The sequence below is a fragment of the Neofelis nebulosa genome, chromosome 8 (assembly GCF_028018385.1).
Source record: "Neofelis nebulosa isolate mNeoNeb1 chromosome 8, mNeoNeb1.pri, whole genome shotgun sequence".
In the NCBI taxonomy this organism is placed as follows: Eukaryota; Metazoa; Chordata; class Mammalia; order Carnivora; family Felidae; genus Neofelis; species Neofelis nebulosa.
The window spans coordinates 60174006-60197655 of record NC_080789.1 but is presented as its reverse complement, the minus strand read 5'-3'; the positions used below and the strand labels follow the sequence as shown (position 1 = coordinate 60197655).

At 37.8% G+C, this 23650-nt stretch overlaps 1 protein-coding gene across 1 annotated transcript; it reads left to right on the top strand.

Moving 5' to 3' along the window:
• Nucleotides 1-1505: 1505 nt before the first annotated feature.
• On the top strand, nucleotides 1506-2435 carry LOC131483987 (olfactory receptor 6C4-like). The gene has a single exon (XM_058682286.1). It carries the CDS (start codon nucleotides 1506-1508, stop codon nucleotides 2433-2435), a length of 930 nt encoding a protein of 309 aa, XP_058538269.1.
• Nucleotides 2436-23650: the final 21215 nt, after the last annotated feature.

Genomic DNA, 23650 nt, shown 5'->3' with positions numbered 1-23650 from the left:
TTCCTCATCTGCAAAATGGAGATAGTAATGGGTTACCTATCTCGAAGAGTCATTATGGGAATCAAATAAAATAGTGACAACGTTTGGCAACTCAAGTGATGACAGTTATTATCATAGTTATAACCAAGTAAATGTACATAAAATGCTTTTTAATGGAGAAGATGGTAAAATAAATATGTTTGTTACTTGTTTATATTTTCAAGAGTTCGAAAGAGACTGGCCTCTGACACAAGAAGAGTCATCTACTCTTTTGAAAAGAGATATGAGAAGATGAGCACAGGGACAGAAATGTCTTGATAAAAGAAAGGTAGATGTGGAGGATCATGCCAGAGGAAATTTTACTTATTAATAAACTGTAAGTATGTTACCCGCTGAAAAAGGCTCTGAGAATTTGAGAACTATAGAGAAGGTTAAATAAAATTTAGTCTGAATTTTAAATTTAAGTTAAATTTTATCATAATAGCTATGTAACTATTCAGAACAATGTTCTTCACCTATAAACTAAAATACTCAACTAAACTACTCAAATAAACTAAAAAATACTCAACCTCTTGAAGTATGATATAACTAGTCGCAAGCAACTTCTGCATGTTGCTGTCCAATTTTCCCAACAGCCTTGTTGAATAAACTGTCTTTTTTCCATTGGATATTCTATTCTGCTTTGTTAAAGATTAGTTGACCATATAGTTGTGGGTCCATTTCTGGGTTTTCTATTCTGTTCCATTGACATATGTCTCTGTTTTTGTGCCAGCACCAAACTCTTAAATGAGGTTTGCAACTTTTGATTTCAGTTCTCTTTGTCTAGCCAGAGTAAAATTACATGGTTTTTAGTACCAACAGATATGAAAGAAAATGATATCAGGTATCTTCTTGGATATATAGCACCTGGTCCACTGCTAAAACCATCTAAGACAGGAGTCCTGAGACCGAAAGACTGGCAGCAAAGATTTACGGACCGATGATATTAGTTACAACAGTCTACAAATTCAAAAAATTGAAGGGAAGTTGAGGGCATCTTTGGTTACTGCAATTATAATGGTAGTGCTGATTCCCTCCTAAAGCCTCCTCAACTGTGAACTAACACAGCTTTTCTTCTCACACTGAGACCAAGAGAGTGATGGAAATGAGACATCACTGCCAAGTTACCAGATATAGTGAAAGATCAAAAGTAGACTCAATGTTCAAAGTGAAAATAAAAACAGAAAATGGAGAGAATGATAACTTGGGAGTTGGTTTAGAAGGTAGGCTAGGAAAGTACGTGAAGAACTTAAAATGGAACCAAGGAGAAAATTTTCCTGCGTGAAAATTTAAAATAATAATTCTTGTGAAGATCCAGCCTCTCTGTCCAATAGAAAATCTCTCATTTGAATCAAATTGACAAAAAATAGATATTTGAACCGACTCAACAGAAAAGACTTAGCTTCTCCTAAATGTTCCTGAGCTCCTCTTCAATTCTCATCACTGATTTATTTCCTCTGTACCTTTATAGGCAGCAAAGGTTAGCAATGAAAAACGAAACCTTTCTGACAGAATTCATTCTGCTGGGACTATCAGACATCCCGGAGATCCAACTTGTAATCTTTATATTTCTCTTCCTCACCTACATATTCAGCATCATTGGAAACCTGACAATCATCACCCTTACTCTACTGGATTCCCACCTCCAGACTCCCATGTATTTCTTCCTCCGGAATTTCTCCTTCTTAGAAATTTCCTTTACAACCACTTTTACTCCCAGGCTGCTCTTCAGCATCACAACTGGAAACAAGAGCATCAGCTTTGCTGGCTGCTTCACTCAGTATTTCTTTGCCATCTTCTTCGGAGCCACAGAGTTTTACCTTCTGGCTGCCATGTCCTTTGACCGCTATGTGGCCATATGCAAACCCCTGCATTACATGACCATTATGAGCAGCAGAGTCTGCATCCAGCTGGTCCTCTGCTCTTGGTTGGCTGGATTCCTAATCATCATATCCCCAATCATCCTGACCAGTCAGCTGGATTTCTGTGCCTCCAACATGCTGAATCATTATTACTGTGACTATGGACCCCTCCTAGAAATATCTTGCTCAGACACAAGATTCCTGGAGCTGGTTGACTTTATCTTAGCAGTTGTGACCTTGGTGGTCACTCTGGTGCTGGTGATTCTCTCCTACACAAACATCATCTGGACCATTCTCAAGATCCCCTCAGCTCAGCAAAGGAAAAAGGCTTTTTCCACGTGTTTTTCCCACATGATTGTCATCTCCCTCTCTTACGGCAGCTGCATCTTCATGTACATAAAACCCTCAGCTAAAGAAGGGGTTGCCTTCAATAAGGGGGTAGCTGTGCTCAATAACTCAGTTGCCCCTTTATTGAACCCATTCATTTACACCTTAAGGAACAAACAAGTAAAACAAGCCTTCAAGGATGTGGCCAGAAAGATTGTGAGTATTTAGTGAATGTAAAAACCTCAAACTCAAAGGAAAATCTGAACAATATGCATGAAATTTCTCCCCATGAAAACATAGAGAAAGCTTCTCTAATCCTCTCCTTATTAAAGCAATGCTTCAAATGAATTCATTGTAAAGAGGTACCAAAGTTATATTTCAAACTTGCCAATGAGGGGAAACTCTTCCCAAAAAAATTGTTCACATATTTATTTCTAGTTAATAGATTTTTTAACTTGACAGTTTAAAATGTTGCAAAAATGGGGGCGCCTGGGTGGCGCAGTCGGTTAAGCGTCCGACTTCAGCCAGGTCACGATCTCGTGGTCCGTGAGTTCGAGCCCCGCGTCAGGCTCTGGGCCGATGGCTCGGAGCCTGGAGCCTGTTTCCGATTCTGTGTCTCCCTCTCTCTCTGCCCCTCCCCCGTTCATGCTCTGTCTCTCTCTGTCCCAAAAATAAATTAAAAATGTTGAAAAAAAAAAAATTTTTTTTAAAAAAATAAAATGTTGCAAAAATGTAAGATAATTCAACTCTTCACATTATTTTGAGAATATAGTTATTTAAAATAAAAATACATTATTTGTGCTAAGAAGAAATGTATTTATTATAGTTATCTTAAAGCAAATTAATATATAGTTTTTTTAAGTTCTGTTTTAATTTCTAATATGATTTTTAAAGATATAGGGGCGCCTGGGTGGCGCAGTCGGTTAAGCTTCCGACTTCAGCCAGGTCACGATCTCGCGGTCCGTGAGTTCGAGCCCCGCGTCAGGCTCTGGGCCGATGGCTCGGAGCCTGGAGCCTGTTTCCGATTCTGTGTCTCCCTCTCTCTCTGCCCCTCCCCCGTTCATGCTCTGTCTCTCTCTGTCCCAAAAATAAATTAAAAAACGTTGAAAAAAAAAAAATTAAAAAAAAAAAGATATAAATGTAACCCCTTAGTAGATAAATTTTTATAGGAAAAAGATGTCACTGGATAACATTGTTAGTCTGGGTACAAGAAGGGAATAGCTGAATAAAAATTACTAGGATGTCACAAGACTGATGATCCTGGGCTTCTGGTAAAGTTTAGCTGTATATGTGAAGCTCTTACTTTAATCAAAGTCTTTCAGAAAGTTGTCCAAATTATCAGAAATACCACACTCTTTCCAGAAGAGGCTAGTAATTACGTCTTTCAATAAAGTTCCATTCTTGCAATAAAGGGCATCTTTTCTCAAGTTTGAGACAATTTCCTTTCTCATCCTTATTGCTCTGACAATTCTGAAACTGTCTCCTTTAGGGTTAGGAGTTCCAGTTGTAGGGTTTCCAGTTGTAGGGTTAATATTTCTCACTCTATCTCTCTTTCCAGTCAGGAAATTAAAATGAAAACTATTACCAAAGGTATCCCTAACAGAGTGAATATCCAGTCTCCTCCTAAGGGACAATTCAGAAGAGTGGGAATCATGAACCCAGTTAGCAAGAGTCAAAACCTATAGGACTCTATGAGTGTGCCTTAGCATTAGCATCATTTTGATGAACCTAAGGAGGCTGAGATGAAAGGGATGCCTAAAGATGGGCATGCCTTAATTAAGAAACAGTATCCAAAGTTTTTAAGAATTGGTGTTTTATTTTTATTGTATTTTCTTTTTATTTTCTATATATTAAATGTACTAGATATAATCTGCACTACTTCCCAATTTTTTTATTCTTCCAAGATTTTATTTAAATTCAAGTTAGTTAACATGCAGTATAAGTATTGTTTTCAGTAATAGAATCCAGTTAATCACTTCCATGTAACACCCAGTGCTCATCACAAACGCCTTCCTTAAAACCCATCATCCATTTAGCCCATTCCCCCACATACCTTGCCTCCAATAATCCTGTTTGTTCTCTATAGTTAAGACTCTTTTCTGGTTTGCCTTCCACTCTGTTTTTATATTATTTTATTTTTCCTCCCCTTCCCCTATGTTCATCTGTTTTGTTTCTTCAATTCCACATATGAATGAAATCATATAGAACTTGTCTTTCTCTGAATGACTTACTTCATTTAACATAACACTCTCTAGTTCCATCCATATCATTACAAACGGCAAGATTTCATTCTTTTTGATTGCCAAATAATATTCCATTGTATATCTATACCACACCTTCTTTATACATTCATCAGTCAATGGACATTTGGGCTCTTTCCATAATTTGGCTATTGTTGATAGTGCTGCTATAAACATTGGAGTGCATCTGTTCCTTCGAACCAGTATTTTTGTATCTTTTGGATAAATACCTGGTAGTACAATTGCTGGGTCATAGGGTAGTTCTATTTTTAACTTTTTGAGGAATCTCCATACTGTTTTCCAGAGTGGCTGCACCAGTTTGCATTCCCACCAACAGTGCAAGAGGGTTCCCCTTTCTCTGCATCCTCACAACACCTGTTGTTTCTTGTGTTGTTAATTTTAGCCACTCTGACAGGTGTGAGGTAATAGCTCATTATGGTTTTGATTTGTATTTCCCTGATTATTAGTGATGTTGAACATCTTTTCATGTGTCTGTTGGCCATTTGTATGCCTTCTTTGGAGAAATGTCTGTTCAAGTCTCCTGCCCAGTTCTTAACTGAATTATTTATTTTTAGGGTATTGAGTTTGATAAGTTCTTTACAGATTTTGGATACTAACCCTATATCATATATGTCATTTGCAAATATCTTCTCCCATTCCATCAGTTTCATGTTAATTTTGTTGATTGTTTCCTTCACTGTGCAGAAGCTTTTTATCTTGATGAAGTCCCAAAAGTTCATTTCAGCTTTTGTTTCCCTTGCCTCTGGTGATGTTTCTAGTAAGAAGTTGCTACTGACAAGGTCAAAGAGGTTGCTTCCTGTGTTATCCTCTAGGATTTTGATAGTTTCCTATCTCACATTTAGGTCCTTCATCCCTTTAGAATTTTTTTTTCAATTTTAATTTATTTTCGTGTCGGGTATAAGAAAATGGTCCAGGGGCGCCTGGGTGGCGCAGTCGGTTAAGCGTCCGACTTCAGCCAGGTCACGATCTCACGGTCTGTGAGTTCGAGCCCCGCGTCAGGCTCTGGGCTGATGGCTCGGAGCCTGGAGCCTGTTTCCGATTCTGTGTCTCCCTCTCTCTCTGCCCCTCCCCCGTTCATGCTCTGTCTCTCTCTGTCCCAAAAATAAAAAAAAAATAAAAAAAAAAAAAAAAAAAAAAAAGAAAATGGTCCAGGTCACCATCCAGTTTTCCCAACACCATTTGTTGAAGAGACTGTCTTTTTCCCATTGAATATTCTTTCCCATTTTTTCAAAGACTAGTTGACCATATAGTTGTGGGTCCATTTCTGGGTTCTCTATTCTGTTACATTGACCTATGTGTCTGTTTTTGTGCCAGTATAGTACTGTCTTGAGATTACAGCTTTGTAATACACTTTGAAGTCTGGAATTGTGATGCCTCCAGCTTTGCTTTGCTTTTTCAGGATTACTTTGGCTATTCAGGGTCTCTTCTGGTACCATACAAATTTTAGAACTGTTAGTTCTAGTTCTGTGTAAAAGCTGTTGGTGTTTTAATAGGGACTGTGTTGAATGTGTAGATTGCTTTGGTAGTATAAACATCTTAAAAATGTTTGTTCTCCAATCCATGAACATGGAATGCTTTTCCATTTCTTTGTGCCTTCTTCAATTTCTTTTATAAGTGTTCTATAATTTTCAGAGTACAGATATTTTGCTTTGGTTCGGTATCTAATTGTTTTGGTCAATTTTAAAAGGGATCAATCCCTTGATTTCTTTTTTGCTGCCTCATTATTGGTATATAGAAATGCAACCTATCTCAGCACATTGATTTCATATGCTGCAATTTTGCTGAATTTATGTATCAGTTCTAGCAATCTTTTGGTGGAGTCTTTGAGTTTTCTACATAGAGTATCATGTCATCTATGAAGAGTGAAAGTTTGACTTCTTCCTTGCTGATCTGGATGCCTTTTATTTCTTTTTGTTGTCTGATTGCTGAGGCTAAGACTTCCAATACTATGCTGAACAACAGTGGTGAGAGTGGACATCCCTTACCTTAGGGGAAAAGCTCTGTTTTTCCTCATTGAGGATATTAGTTATGGGTCTCTTTCATATATGGCCCTTATGATGGTGAGGTGTTTCTTCTACCCCTACCTTCTTGAGGGTTTTTTACCAAAAAAGGATGCTGTATTGTGCCAAATGCTTTTTTTCATCAGTTGAGAGAATCATATGGTTCTTATACTTTCTTTTATTAATTTTATAACATCGATTGATTTATGAATATTGAATCAGACCTGCAACCCAGGAATAAATCCCTCTTGATTGTGGTGAATAATTCTTATAATGTACTGTTGTATTCGATATGCTAGTATCTTTTTGAGAACTTTTACATCTATGTTCATCAGGGATATTGGTCTGTAATTCTCCTTTTTAATGACACCTTCATCTGGTTTGGAATCAAGGTAATGCTGGCCTCATAGAATGAGTTTGGAACTTTACCTTTCATTTCTATTTTTGGAACTGTTTCAGAAGAATTACATTTCAAAAGAATTAAGTATTAACTCTTCTTTAACTGCTTGGTAGAATTCCCCTGGGAAGCCAAGGGATTAGTGTTTCAAAGGGTAAAGTGGAGAAGACAAAGAAACCTATATGATGTTAAGGTATCCACATCTATTTAAAGTGGTAAGATCTTGATTCTAGGTAGCCCAGGAAAAGTTCAGCATGTATATTGTAATTCCTCAGAACTTACTTTAAAAAAATTAAACAATGATGGGCACGTGGGTGGCTCAGTCGGTTAAGCATCTGACTTCAGCTCAGGTCATGATCTCACAGCTCATGCATTTGAGCCCCACATTGGACTCTGTGCTGACAGCTCAGAGCCTGGAACCTGCTTCTGATTCTGTGTCTCCCTCTCTCTGTGTCCCTTCCCTACTCATGCTCTGTCTCTCTCTGTCTCTCTCTCTCTCTCTCTCTCAAAAATAAATAATCATTTTTTTAATTTTTAATTAAACAAAGAGATACAGAAGTCTTAGCCTCAGCAATCAGACAACAAAAAGAAATAAAAGGCATCCAAATTGGCAAGGAAGAAGTCAAACTTTCACTCTTCACAGATGACATGATACACTATGCATAAAACCCTAAAGACTCCACCAAAAGATTGCTAGAACTGATCCATGAATTCAGCAAAGTCACAGGATATAAAATCAATGTACAGAAATAGGTTGCATTTCTATATATCAATAATTAAGCAGCAAAAAGAAATCAAGGGATTGATCCCTTTTATAATTGCACCAAAACAATTAGATACCTAGGAATAAACCTAGCCAAAGAGGTTAAAGATCTGTACTCTGAAAAACATACTGATAAATGTATAAAGAAGGTATGGTATAGATATACAATGGAATGTTATTCAGCCATCAAAAGAAATGAAATCTTGTCATTTGCAATTACTTGGATCGAGCTAGAGTGTATTATTCTAAATGAAATAAGTCAGTAAGAGAAAGACAAATACCACATGATTTCACTCATATGTGGCATTAAATAAACAAAACAGATGAACATATGGGAGGGGGGAAAAGAGAGAGGTATACAAACCATGAGAGACTCTTAAAGATAGAGAACAAACTGAGGGTTGATGGAGGAAAGTGGGTGAGGAATGGGCTAAGTAGATAACAGGTATTAAGGAGCGCACATTTTATAATGAGCACTGGGTGTTACATATAATTGATCAATCACTGAATTCTATTGCTGAAGCTATATTGCACTGTATGTTAACTAACTAGAATTTAAATAAAAATCTGAAAAAAAAGAGATAGTCAAAATCATAATAAATAAATGAATTTCAGTGGAATATTAAAAATTTTTTCAAATAGGGGCGCCTGGGTGGCGCAGTCGGTTAAGCGTCCGACTTCAGCCAGGTCACGATCTCGCGGTCCGTGAGTTCGAGCCCCGCGTCAGGCTCTGGGCTGATGGCTCGGAGCCTGGAGCCTGTTTCCGATTCTGTGTTTCCCTCTCTCTCTGCCCCTCCCCCGTTCATGCTATGTCTCTCTCTGTCCCAAAAATAAATAAAAAACGTTGAAAAAAAAAAATTAAAAATTTTTTCAAATAATGCAAAAGTAGGCATGAAATGAGAAGTGAAGGACTAAAACAGAGGAAACAAATGTAAATAATTACATTTAAATTTAATGTAATTATTGATATGCTTGGAGTTACTTCTAAAAACACACCAATAATTACATTAAAAGTAATTGATTAAAAAAAAGTAATTGATCCATACATGCCATTTAAAATAGAGATTATCTTCCAAAACCAGATAAACACCCCACTAAAAAGGAGAACTACAGACCAATTTCCTTGATGAACATGGATGCAAAAATCCTCAACGAGATACTAACCAACAGGATCCAACAATATTAAAAGAATTATTCACGACAATCAAGTGGGATCAAGTGGGATGCAAGAATGGTTCATATCCACAAATCAGTCAATGTGATTCATCATGTCAATAAAAGAAAGGACAAGAATCACACAATCTTCTCAACAGATACAGAGAAAGCGTTTGACAAAATACAGCATCCTTTCTTGATAAAAACACTCAAGAAAGTAGGGATAAATGGATCATACCTCAAGATCATAAAAGCCATATATGAGAGACTAACTGCTAATATCATCCTCAATGTGGAAAAACTGAGAGATTTCCCTCTGAGGTCAGGAACATGACATGGATGTCCACCCTCACCACTGTTATTCAACATGGAATTGGAAGTCCCAGCCTCAGTAATCAGACAATACAAAGGAATAAAAGGCATCCAAATGGGCAAGGAGGAAGTCAAACTTTCACTCTTCACAGACGACATGATACTCTGTATGGAAAACACAAAAGATTCCATCAAAAAAATGCTGGAGCTGATCCATGAATTCAGCAAAGTCACAGGATATAAAATCAATGCACAGAAATTGGTTGCATTTCTATACACCAATAATGAAGCAACAGAAAGAGAAATCAAGGAATTGATCCCATTTACAATTGCACCAAAAACCATAAAATACCTAGGAATAAACATAACCAAAGAGGTGAAAAATCTATACACTGAAAACTATAGACAGTTTATGAAAGAAATCAAAGAAGACACAAAAAAATGGACAAATATCCCATGCTCATGGATTGGAAGAATAAATACTGTTAAAATCTCAATACTACCCAAAGCAATCTACATATTTAATGCAATTCCTATCACATTCTTCACCAAGCTAGAACAATCCTAAAATTTGTAAGGAACCAGAAAAGACCCTGAATAGCCAAAACAATCCTGAAAAGAAAACTAAAGCTGGAGGCATGGCAATCCCAGACTTCAAAATGTATTACAAAGCTGTAATCATCAAGAGAGTATGGTACTGGCACATGGGGCGCCTGGGTGGCGCAGTCGGTTAAGCGTCCGACTTCAGCCAGGTCACGATCTTGCGGTCCGTGAGTTCGAGCCCCGCGTCAGGCTCTGGGCTGATGGCTCGGAGCCTGGAGCCTGTTTCCGATTCTGTGTCTCCCTCTCTCTCTGCCCCTCCCCCGTTCATGCTCTGTCTCTCTCTGTCCCAAAAATAAATAAAAAAAAAAAAAACATTGGAAAAAAAAAAATTTTTTTAAAAAGAGAGTATGGTACTGGCACAAAAACAGACACTCAGATCAATGGAACAGAATAGAGAACCCTAAAATGGACCCACAAACGTATGGCTAACTAATCTTTGACAAAGCAGGAAATAATATCCAATGGATAAAGACAGTGTCTCAGCAAATACTGTTGAGAAAACTGGGCAGTGGCATGCAGAAGAATGAATCTGGATGAGTTTCTTACACCATACAGAAAAATAAACTCAAAATGGATAAAAGACCTAAATGTAAGACAGGAAGCCATCAAAATCCTAGAGGAGAAAGCAGACAAAAATCTCTTTGACCTCAGCTACAGCAACTTCTTACTCACCACGTCTATGGAGGCAAGGGAAACAAAAGAAAAATGAACTATTGGGACCTCATCAATATAAAAAAGTTTCTGGACAGCGAAGGAAACAATCAGCAAAACTAAAAGGCAACCAACAGAATAGGTGAAAATATTTGCAAATGACATATTCAATAAAAGGTTAGCGTCCAAAATCTATAAAGAACTGATCAAACTCAACACCCCCCAAAAAACAAATAATCCAGTGAAGAAATGGGCAAAAGACATGAATAGACACTTCTCCAAAGAAGACATCCAGATGGCTTACAGACTCATGAAAAAATGTGCAACATCACTCAGCATCAGGGAAATACAAATCAAAACCACATTGAGATACCACCTCACACCAGTCAGAATGGCTAAAATTAACAACTCAGGAAAAACAGATGTTGGTGAGGATGTGGAGAAAGGGGAAACCTTTTGCACTGCTGGTGGAAATGCAAACTTGTGCAGCCACTCCAGAAAACAATATGGAGGTACCTCCAAAAATTAAAAATAGAACTACCCTACAACCTAGCAATTGCACTACTACATATTTATCCAAGGGATACAGGTGTGCTGGTTTGAAAAGACATGTGCATCCCAATGTTTACAGCAGTGCTATCAATAATAGCCAAAGTATGGAAAGAGCCCAAATGTCCATCGACAGATGAATGGATAAAGAAGATGTGGTATACATATACAATGGAGTATCACTCAGCAATCAAAAAAAAAAAAAAAGAAATATTGCCATTTGCAAAAATGTGGATGGAACTAGAGGTATTATGCTAAATGAAATTAGTCAGAGAAAGACAAATATCATATGACTTCACTCATATGTGGACTCTAAGATACAAAACAGATGAACAGAAGGGAAGGGAAGCAAAAATAATATAAAAACAGGGAGGGGACAAACTATAAGAGACTCTTAAATATCAAGAACAAATTGAGGGTTGCTGGAGGGCTCGTAGGTGGCTAAAAGGGCAAGGGGCATTGAAGAAGACACTTGGGATGAGCACTGGGTGTTATAAGTAGGGGATGAATCACTGGTTTCTACTCTTGAGATCATTATTGCACTATATGCTAACTAACTTTGATGTAAATTAAAAACTAATAATAATAATTAATTAATTAAATAGAGATTGTCAGAAAGGATTTTTTCTAAATAACCTAATAACATGCTGTCTACAATAAACTCTCTTCAAATATTATAGTTAGTAGGTTAAAAGAATGGGAAAAAGTATAAACACTAATCAAAAGAAAGCTCTAATGACCATATTAATAACAACAAAATAGACTTCAGAACAAAGAAAATACAAAGGATAAGAGAAATGTTTCATAATCATAATGAAGTCAATTCACCAAAAAGATATCCTAAATGTATATGTACTTAACACAGTTATATAAGTAAAAACTTGTAAATCTCAAAGAAGAAAGAGAAAATCCACAATTAGAATTGATAACTTCCATACTTTCTCTCAGTAATAGGTATAATTAGTAGACAGAAAATAAGCAAGGATAGCAGAACTGAACAACACTGTCAATCAACTGGATATAAACTGACATTTAGAGAACACTTCATGTTATTGTAGCTATAGTTGTTTTTTAATATTATTATCTTTTATCTTTTACTGCTAGAGATAAAAGTGATTTAGCACCACAATTATAGCATTAAAGTATTATGAATTGACCATATATTTACTTTTACCAATGATTTTTATACTTCTATATGTTTGCATGTTGTTACTTAGAGTCCTTCCATTTCAACTTAAATATCTCCTAGCATTTCTTGTAAAAAAAAAAAAAAAATGAAACAAAACAAAACAAAAACCATTTAGTGATGATGAATTCCCTTAGCTTTTATTTGTCTGGAAATGCCTCTCCTTCATTTCAAAAGGACAATTTTACCAGATATAGCATTCTTTATTGGCAGGTTTTTTTCTTTTAGCACTTTGAACATATCAACCCATTCCCTCCTGGCCTACAAGTTTTCTGCAAAGAAATCCACTGTTCACCTTATGGTTCCTAGATATGTAATGAATTATTTTTCTCTTGTTGCTTACAAGATTCTCTTGGTCTTTGACTTTTAACATTTTTATAATGTGTCTTGGAGTATTCTTTGAGTTGCTCTTGCTTGGGGTTCTTTGAGCTTCCTGTACCTGGTGTGCATGTCCCTCCTAAGATTTAGGAAGTATTCAGCTATAATTCTTTTAAGATTTTATTTGTAAGTAATCTCTACACCCAACGTGGGGCTCAAACTCACAACCCAAAGATCAAGAGTACATGCTCTACCAACTAAGCCAGCCAGGCACCCCAGCTGTAATTTCCTTAAATAAGCATTCTTTCCCTCCCTCTCCTTCTCAGACTCCCTTAATGGGAATGTTACTTTGCTTGTTGGTGTCCTACAAATCACATAAGCTTACTTCACTCATTTTCATTTTTGTTTCAAATAACTGCCCAATTTCAAATAACCTGTCTTTGAATTCACTGATTCTGTCTTTTGCATGACTGAGTCTACTGTTGAAGCTTTCTATTGAATTTTTCAGTTCTCTCATTGTATTTTTAGCCTCAGGATTTCTGTGTGGTTCTATTTTGTGGTGTCTAATTTTTTCGAGTTTTATGGAGAAATAGTCGATATACATCACTGTGTAAGTTTAAGGTGTATAGCATGATGATTTTAATCAAATATCACAAATAAAATTTAATCAAATTTAATCAAATTTCACATATATTGTGTGATGTATATCCCAATAGATTCAACTAAAGTCCTTCATCTCATATAAATACAATATAAAGAAAAGAATAAAAGAAACAAAAAGAAAACCTTTTTCTGCTTCTTATGAGAACTCTTAGGATGTGTTTTCTTTTATTTTTAATTTATTTATTTTAAGTGAGAGGAGAGGGGCAGAGAGAGAGGGATAGAAAGAGAATCCCAAGCGGGCTCTGTGCTAACACAGGGCTCAGACTCACAAACCATGAGATCATAACCTGAGCCAAAATCAAGAGTTGGACACTTAACTGACTGAGCCACCCAGGCATCCCAGAATGTATTTTCTTAACTTTCCTATATGACATACAGCAGTGTTAACTACAGTCATCACATTGTACATTTCATTCCTAGTATTTATTTATCATATAAATGGAAATTCATACCTTTTGATCATCTTCCTCCAGTTCCCACCCACATCCCTCACCCTCCACCTTTAATTACCACATGTCTGATCCTTTTTTCTATGAATTTGGTGCGCTGTTTTGTTTTTATATTCCACATATAAGTAAGATCATACAGTATTTGTCTTTGCCTAGCTTATTTTATTTAGCATAATGCCATCAAGCCCCATCCATGTTGTTGCAAACAATAGGATTTCCTTTTTTTTAATGGCTGAATAATATTCTTGTGTGTCTGTGTATTTCTTTATTAAATTTTTCATTTTGTTCATGCATTATTTTCCTGATTTCGTTTAGTTATCTATGTGTGTTCTTTTTTTATTTCATTGTGTTTCTTTAAGGTGACTATTTTTAATTCTTTGTCAGGCAATTTGTAGATTTCCATTTCTTTGGAGTTTTATTTATCCCTTGGTGGTACTATATTTGCCTGATTCTTTGTGATCCATGTAGCCTTAAGATGATGCCCATGCATTTGAAGGAGCAAACATCTCTTCCATTCTTTACAGACTGGTTTCATTTGGTAAATACGTTCTCCTGTCAATTTCCCAGGCTGGTGGGGTGACTTCCACAGTTGTGCTGGGTTGGAGCCTGTTGCTGGGTCTGCAGTGGGTTCTGCAGCTGATAGGCTGGTTACCAGGGGCTCAAGTGGATGGGGATCCTGTCTGGCCCCTGGGTAGATGGGATTGCCTCCGGGACCTTGTTCAGTAGGGTGGTACTGGGACCAGGGTCTGCTTCAGAGTTCACAGTTTGGTCCTCAGACAGCAAGTCTGTTACCATATATACAGACAGGTGTGGCTCCTGCCAGGCCCCTGTGAGGGTTCCTGTTAGGTGATTGGGTGGGTGTCTGGGTGGGCAGAACTGTCCTTAGATTATGGCTGAGAAAGACTGGAACTGAGTCCCAAGGCTACCAAGAATGAGGTCTGTAGACCTGGCTCTTGAGACACATATAGTCTTGTCTCCTGCCACATCACTGGGAGGGCTGGACTGTTCCCTGATCACAGTTAGAGGGACCAGATCTGAGTCATGTTAGGATCTCCAGATGTAGAGACTGGAGTGCCTCCTGCCAGGTCCTTGTGCCAGAAGGACTAATAAACTGTAACTGGGAGCACTTGGGGGCTGATCATAGGGCCCTTTCAGGATCTGTGGGGTAGAGACAGAAGTGCTTCCTGCCAGGTTCTTGTACCAATGGGACTACTCCCAGACTGGGAGGCATTGGAACCCAGTCACAGTTTCAGAATCTACAGAGGGTCTGTTTGGTAGACTTACCCCCAGGGGCTTCCAGACTGTGGTCAAGAGGGGCTGGAGCCAGTCAACAGGTCACTTCAGAGTCCATACCCAGAACCAAACTCTATATATCTATTACCCAAGGTACAGGTGGCATGACTCTTTCCCAGGTTCCTTTAGTGTATGGTGCTGGTAACAGGACCAAGGCCAAATGGGGCTGTAGCTAAGGGGTAAGCCAAGTGGGGTATAGAGCTGTTTCCAAGTCTATGGATAGGACCACAACTGGCAAATCAGCCACATGGATGTGGGCTTCCCTTCTCAAAACAGTTCTCCTTGGTCTCGGACTCTGACAGTGTTTCACAATCCCCTACCTGGATCCAAAAGCTCCCATATAGGCATTTTTGTCCATGGATGATTGCCAAATTATCATTGGTGAGAAAGGATACTAGTGGGGGACCTCTTAATTCTACCACCCTGGTGATGTCGTTCCTTCCACAGCTAGGATTTTTTTTTTAACATTTTATTTTTTATTTTTGGGACAGAGAGAGACAGAGCATAAACGGGGGAGGGGCAGAGAGAGAGGGAGACACAGAATCAGAAGCAGGCTCCAGGCTCTGAGCCTTCAGCCCAGAGCCTGACATGGGGCTTGAACTCACGTACCGCAAGATCGTGACCTGAGCCAAAGTTGGACGCTTAACTGACTGAACCACCCAGGCGCCCCTTCACAGCTAGGATTTTTAAGTCCTTTTCTGGTCTTTCCCTTCCTGCAGCTTGTAACTAACAACTAATAGAATCAGTTAGTGTAGATATGGTAATCTAGGATAATAAGTATCTAATAAATTATGAATTCTGCAGCAAATTTCTATCTTCCTGAGGTTTAGAAAATCCTTAATTACATCTTTTGACTCAGTTCTAAATCAGGGTTTTAATTCATCTTCTGTAAATCTAATTTCTGATTCAAATAATCTAAAGTACTAATTTAAATATAAAATATTAAAAGCTTATTTTGGTGGTTAGGAAGAGGAGCAGAGAAAGCAGAGAAACGGTATAAGTGGGCGGCAAGAATATGGCTGGGCAGAGTAAATGGTTCAGAGAAGCAGAATTCAGGATTGCAAAGGGATAAACGATTTGTTTGGCCTTGTTAGGAATCATCTGGAGAGACTATCTTGAATCCAACATTTTATTCTGGGTCCCAGAATAAATATTTAATGGATTGGGACCCATTAAATATTTGGTCATTTGTACCCTACTTTGGAGAGTTCCTCTAAAATCTATAATTTTGAGGCTCATGGATTGGAAGAACAAACATTGTTAAAATGTCTATACTATCCAAAGCAAACTACACATTTAATGCAATCCCTATCAAAATACCAACAGCATTTTTCACATAACTAGAATAAACAATTCAAAAATTTGTATGGAACCAAAAAGACCCTGAACAACCAAAGCAATCTTGAAAAATAAAAGCAAAGCTGGAGGCATCACAATTCTAGGTTTCCAGTTATATTACAAAGCTGTAGTAATCAAAACACTATGGTACTGGCACAAAAAATAGAAACATATACCAATAAAAAAGAATAAAGAACCCAGAAATGGATCCATGACTATATGGTCAATTAATCTTCAAAAACTCAGGAAAGAATACCCAATGGGAAAAGGACAGTCTCTCCAACAAATGATTTCAGGAAAACTAGACAACAACATGCAAAAGAAAGGAACTGGACCACTTTATTACACCATACACAAAAATAAATTCAATTTGGATTAAAGACATAAATGTGACACCTGAAACCATAAAAATCCTGTAAGAGAGCACAGGCAGTAACTTCTTTGACATCAGCCATAGCAACTTTTTTCTAGATATGTTTCCTGAGGCAAGGAAACAAAAGCAAAATTTTAAAAAAAACCTATTAGGACTACATCAAAATAAAAAGCTTCTGCAGAGTGAAGAAAACAACCACCAACCTAAAAAGCAAACTGTGGAACAGGAGAAGATATATGCAAATGACATATCCTATAAAGGGTTGATATCTAAAGTATATAAAGTACTTATCAAACTCAAACCCAAACAACAAATAATCCAATTAAAAATGAGCAAAAGATATGAACAGACATTTCTCCAAAGACAATATCCAGATGGCCAACAGAAACATGAAAAGATGCTCAACATCACTCATCATCAGGGAAATACAAATCAAAACTACAATGACATAATCATCTCACACCTGTCAGAATGGCTAAAATCAAAACATAAGAAATAACAAGTGTTGGTGAGGATGTGAAAAAGAAGGATTCCCCTTACACTGTTAGTGAGAATGCAAACTGGTGCAGCTATTTTGGAAAACAGTGTGGCAATTCCTCAAAACATTAAAAATAGTGGGGCACCTGGGTGACTCAGTCAGTTGGGCATCCAACTTCAGCTCAGGTCATGATCTCATGGTTCATGAATTCAAGCCCTGGATCAGGCTCTATGCTGACAGCTCAGAGCCTGGAGCCTGCTTTGGATTCTGTGTGTCCCTCTTTCTCTGCCCCTCCACCACTCACATTCTGTCTCTGTCCCTGTCTCTGTCTCTGTCTCTGTCTCTCTCTCTCTCTCTCAAAAATAAATAAACATTAAAATTTTTTTTAAAAATTAAAAATAGATCTACTCTATGATCCAGCAATTGCACTACCGAGTATTTACCCCAAGAATACAAGAGCAATAATTCAAAGGGACACATGCACCCCTATGTTTAAAGCAGCATTATTTATGATAGCCAAGATATGGAAGCAGCCCAAGTGTCCATCAATTGATAAATGGATAAAAAAGATGTGTGTATATATACGTATATATCATATATATATATATATATATATATATATATATGTACATACATACATATACACACATGGGAATACTATTCAGCCATTAAAAAGAATGAAATCTGGCCATTTACAACAACATTGATGGTTCTAGAGAGTACAATGCTAAGAGAAATTAGTCAGAGAAAGACAAATACCATATGATTTCACTCATATGTGGAATTTAAGAAACAAATCAAACAAGCAAAGTGAAAAGGGGGAGGGGGAAGAGAAATACAGGCAGACAGACAAATCAATTACAGAGAACAAACTGATGGTTACCAGAGGGGAGGTGGGTGGGGGGGGATGGGTGAAATAAGTGATGGGGATTAAGGAATGCACTTGTCATGATGAGCACCAGGCAATGTATGGAATTATTGAATCACTATATTGTATATTTGAAACTAATATAAAACTGTATGTTAACTAACTGAAATTTAAATTAAAACTTTTAAAAAATAAAAATAAAATGTGTAATTAATTTTGACATGTCATAAGCTCCTTATAATGACCAGTCTAATTCTGAGTCAGCCTTAGTGAATTTTTTAACAGTTGTATTGTGATATAATTGATAGAACAAAAAAATGCAAATGTTTAATGTATACAATATGATCATTTTTGACATACACATACACCTGTGACACTGAAATTTTGTCATTTATCAAAGTAACACAAGAATTAGAATCATAATGGGGGTGTGGGAGGAAATAGATTGATATGAGAGTTCTGCCTTGAAAAGGTTGTGGTTTTAACATAAATGAGTTCATGATGATGAACAAGAAAGATGATTAATGAAGTCTGTGCTTATAAACAGTCTTAGTTTCCCCCAACCAGAGGCCAGAAATAAGTCATACAACCAAAAATCCAATGATCAAAGTGACTTTATTCAACAACTTGACAAGACAGAGTGTGTCTTATAAAAGTTTGATGAGGGACCCACAACAATGTTTGACCAATCACATTGTAAAACTTGGCCATCCATCTAACAGACTTATAACAATTAACCTTCAAGAGCAGTTTGGATTCGTGGTTTATTAGACCTATACCCTTATCCATCACATAAAAAGCAATTACTGTTTGCTTAGGAGAAAATATTTTTCTATCAAAGGCATTTAATATTACTTCTTCCCAAGACCACACTAAAACTATAATAATTGATTTTTTAAATGCATAAACTCACAAAAATGAAAAAAGAAAACATCAACAAAATATTAGAAACTGAAAATCAGGAAGACAAATGGTAAATGATTTAACAAAATTCCAAGCTGGCAAGAGGGTAAACTGAGACCATCTCAATGTTATATCTCATAATCCTCAAAACTACTGTAATGAGCAACATCAGTAACCTCTGGTTCTGAGGACAGAAAGAATGATTAAGATAAAAAGACCCAGGGTTAGAACACTTTGAGAAGAAACTGGATCTTTTGATAACTTCCTTTTCTTCCCATTACTAACTGAACACAAGTTGATCAAACACTAGTTCAATTCTTGATTTTGACTCAGATCATGATCCCAGGGTCATGGTATCGAGCCCCGCATTGGGCACCATGTTAAGTGTGGAGCTTGCTTAAGATTCTCTCTTTCCCTCTCTGCCCTTCTTCCATGCTAGCACTCCCTCGCTAAAAAAAAAAAAAAAAAAAAAAAAAAAAAAGAAGAAGAAAGAAAAAAGAAAGGATGAAAGGAAGGAGGGAGGGAGAGAGGAAGGAAGGAAGGGAAGGGAAGGGAGGGAGGGAGGAAGAAGAGAAAAAAAAACAGAAAACAAAGTGAATGTCACTAATAATGAATTACCTAAACAAATGAGACAAACTCAGTATGGGATATTGTGCAACTATGAAAAAATTTAGAGGTCTATCATTTAATCTGAGCATATTTCCAGGAAATGTTGTTCAGTAAGAAAATCAAGGTGGTGGAAAAAGTGTAGGATGAGATTCCAGATTTATAAAACAATGCTATATTTAGATATTTAAGTATATGCATTTAAGTATGATTATATAAGCATTGATAAAAAAAATATATAGATGGTTACAAATCAAGTTGTTAAAAAAGGATGATCAGGTAGGGAAGAAGGATGTGGGAGAGGAAAAGGAGAGAAGAAACAACAAAAAAGAAAAAAGAAGAAGCTTTAAAAATGATGTTAAAATATCACATGAAAGCAATTATGTTAACATGTTTTAAGTCTGAAAATTTAAATGACTGTTGGGAACACCATGACCATGGTCATTCCTCTCCAGTCCACTTGTTCTCAAAGTGAATGAGTCAAAAAACCACCTTCTTTAAAAATCATTTCTTTTATTTCCATGTAGGAATCATCTGAAATTTTAAGCAAATAAACAAATTATTAATATATAACACTGTCTCTTAAGTCAAACACTGTCTAAGTTTATACTTTAATCTCACCTTCCACTTAGGTGCCAATCTAAGTAAGTTCTATCACACAGAGTCCCTGTGCTTGAAGAAAACTAAGGTTCACCTCCTCATTTTTCTTTTTTTTTCTTTTTTATATTTTAAGAAATGAAGTTTTATTCCAAAGAAGACATACAAATGGCTAAAAGATATATAATCATCACTAATCATCACTAATCAGGGAAATGCAAATCAAAACTACAGTGAGCTATCACTTCACACCTGTTAGGATGGCTATTATCAAAAAGTCAAGAAATAAGTGTTGGTAAGGATGTGAGCAACAGAGAAAACTTGCTTACTTTTAGTGGGAATACAAATTGGTACAGCCATTATAGAAAATAGTATGGAAATTCCTTCAAAAATTAAAAATAGAACTACCAGGGGTGCCTGGGTGGCTCAGTCAGTTGAGTGTCTGACTTCGGCTCAGGTTATGATCTCACAATTTGTGAGTTCAAGCCCCGCATCAGGCTCTGTGCTGACAGCTCGGAGCCTGGAGCCTGCTTCAGATTCTGTGTCACCCTCTCTCTCTGCCCCTCCCCCACTCACATTCTGTCTCTCTCTCCTTCAAACATAAATAAACATTTAAAAAAATAGAGACCTACTTTAGGAAGATGGCGGCATAGGAGGACACTGGGCTCACCACGTCCTGCTGATCACTTAGATTCCACTAAGATTCCATTTAGGCAGGTGCCTAACTCAGAAAACCTGCCTTAATAACTCAGAAAACCACCAGAAGACTAGTAGAATGGATTCTCAAGAGCCAAGCAGAGACAAGAGGTCCACGGAAGAGGGTAGGAAGGGCGGAGAGGCGGTGCACACTACAGGGACTGGCGTTAGGGGGGGGGGGGGGTGGGCAGCCCACCAGCAAAGCAGAACCCCCGAGTCTGGCTTGCAAAAGTGGAGGGGCCAGACGGAGTTAGTTCAGACAGCAAGCGGGACTTAACATCTGGGAGGTTATAAGCTAACAGCTCTGCTCAGAGAGCAGGAGGGCTGGAGGACAACGGGAGGGAGAGTTGTTGAGCCCCGGGCGACAGAGCTCAGCTTGGCAGGGAACAAAGGTGCTCGCCAGTGCCAGCGCCATCACCCTCGCCCATCCCCCAGCCAAAATCCCAAAGGGAACCAGTTCCTGTCAGGGAACTTGCTTGCACCACACAAAAACCAAAGGCTATGCTTCTGCGGATCCATCCCTCCAGCGGCGGCAGGTCTGACTGACTCCTGGTGGTGCAGGGCCCCTCCTGAAGCAGGTCACCAAAGGAAAAGTGAGCTGAGCCTTCCCCTCCCACCCCTGTGCAACTGGCCGATCCACCCCAGCTAATATGCCAGATCCCCAGCACCACAAGCCTGGCAGTGTGCAAGTAGCCCAGACGGGCAATGCCACCCCACAGTGAATCCCGCCCCTAGAAGAGGGGAAGAGAAGGTACACACCAGTCTGACTGTGGCCCCAGCAGTGGGCTGGGGGCAGACATCAGGTCTGACTGCGGCCCCTCCCACCAATGCAAGTTATTCAAGACAGCACAGGGGAAGTGCCCCGCAGTTCCGCACTACCAGGGATTATCCAAAATGATGAAATGGAAGAATTCCCCTCAAAAGAATCTCCAGGAAATAACGACAGCTAATGAACTGATCAAAAAGGATTTAAATAATATAACAGAAAGTGAATTTAGAATAATAGTCATAAAATTAATCGCTGGGCTTGAAAACAGTATACAGGACAGCAGAGAATCTATTACTACAGAGATCAAGGGACTAAGGAACAGCCAGGAGGAGCTAAAAAATGCTATAAATGAGCTACAAAATAAAATGGAGACAACCACAGCTCGGATTGAAGAGGCAGAGGAGAGAATAGGTGAACTGGAAGATAAAATTATGGAAAAAGAGGAAGCTGAGAAAAAGAGAGATAAAAACATCCAGGAGTATAAGGGGAAAATTAGAGAACTAAATGATGCACTAAAGAGAAATAATATATGCATAATTGGTATTCCAGTGGTATTCCAGAGGAGGAAGAGAGAGGGAAAGGTGCTGAAGGGGTACTTGAAGAAAAAATAATAGCTGAGAACTTCCCTGATCTGGGGAAGGAAAAAGGCATTGAAATCCAAGAGGCACAGAGAACTCCCTTCAGACATAACTTGAATCAATCCACTGCACGACATATCATAGTGAAACTGGCAAATACAAGGATAAAGAGAAAATTCTGAAAGCAGCTAAGGATAAACGTGCTCTAACATATAAAGGGAGACCGATAAGACTCATGACGGATCTCTCTACTGAAACTTGGCAGGCCAGAAAGGAATGGCAGGAAATCTTCAATGTGATGAACAGAAAAAATATGCAGCCGAGAATCCTTTATCCAGCAAATCTGTCATTTAGAATAGAAGGAGAAATAAAGGTCTTCCCAAACAAACAAAAACTGAAGGAATTCATCACCACTAAACCAGCCCTACAAGAGATCCTAATGGGGACCCTGTGAGACAAAGTACCAGAGACATCGCTACAAGCATGAAACCTACAGACATCACAATGACTCGAAACTCATATCTTTCTATAATAACACTGAATGTAAATGGACTAAATGCTCCAACAAAAAGACATAGGGTATCAGAATGGATAAAAAAAACAAGACCCATCTATTTGCTATCTATAAGAGACTCATTTTAGACCTGAGGACACCTTCAGATTGAAAGTGAGGGGATGGAGAACTATCTATCATGCTACTGGAAGTCAAAAGAAACCTGGAGTGGCCATACTTATATCAGACAAACTAGACTTTAAATTAAAGGCTGTAACAAGAGATGAAGAAGGGCATTATATAATAATCACAGGGTCTATCCATCAGGAAGAGCTAACAATTATAAATGTCTATGCACCGAATATGGGAGCCCCCAAATATATAAAACAATTACTCACAAACATAAGTAACCTTATTGATAAGAATATGGTAATTTCAGGGGACTTTAACACCCCAAATACAACAATGGATAGATCATCTAGACACATGGTCAATAAAGAAACAAGGGCCCTGAATGATACATTGGATCACATGGATTTGACAGATATATTTAGAACTCTGCATCCCAAAGCAACAGAATATACTTTCTTCTCGAGGGCACATGGAACATTCTCCAAGATAGATCACATACTGGGTCACGAAACAGCCCTTCATACATATAAAAGAATTGAGATCATACCATGCACACTTTCAGACCACAATGCTATGAAGCTTGAAATCAACCACAGGAAAAAGTCTGGAAAACCTCCAGAAGCATGGAGGTTAAAGAACACCCTACTCACGAATGAGTGGGTCAACCAGGCAATTAGAGAAGAAATTAAAAAATATATGGAAACAAACGAAAATGAAAATACAACAATCCAAATGCTTTGGGATGCAAAGAAGGCAGTCCTGAGAGGAAAATACATTGCAATCCAGGCCTATCTCAAGAAACAAGAAAAATCCCAAATACGAAATCTAACAGCACACCTAAAGGAAATAGAAGCAGAACAGCAAAGACACACTAAACCCAGCAGAAGAAGAGAAATAATAAAGATCAGAGCAGAAATAATATAGAATCTAAAAAAACTATAGAGCAGATCAATGAAACCAAGAGTTGGTTTTTTGAAAAAATAAACAAAATTGATAAACCTCTAGCCAAGCT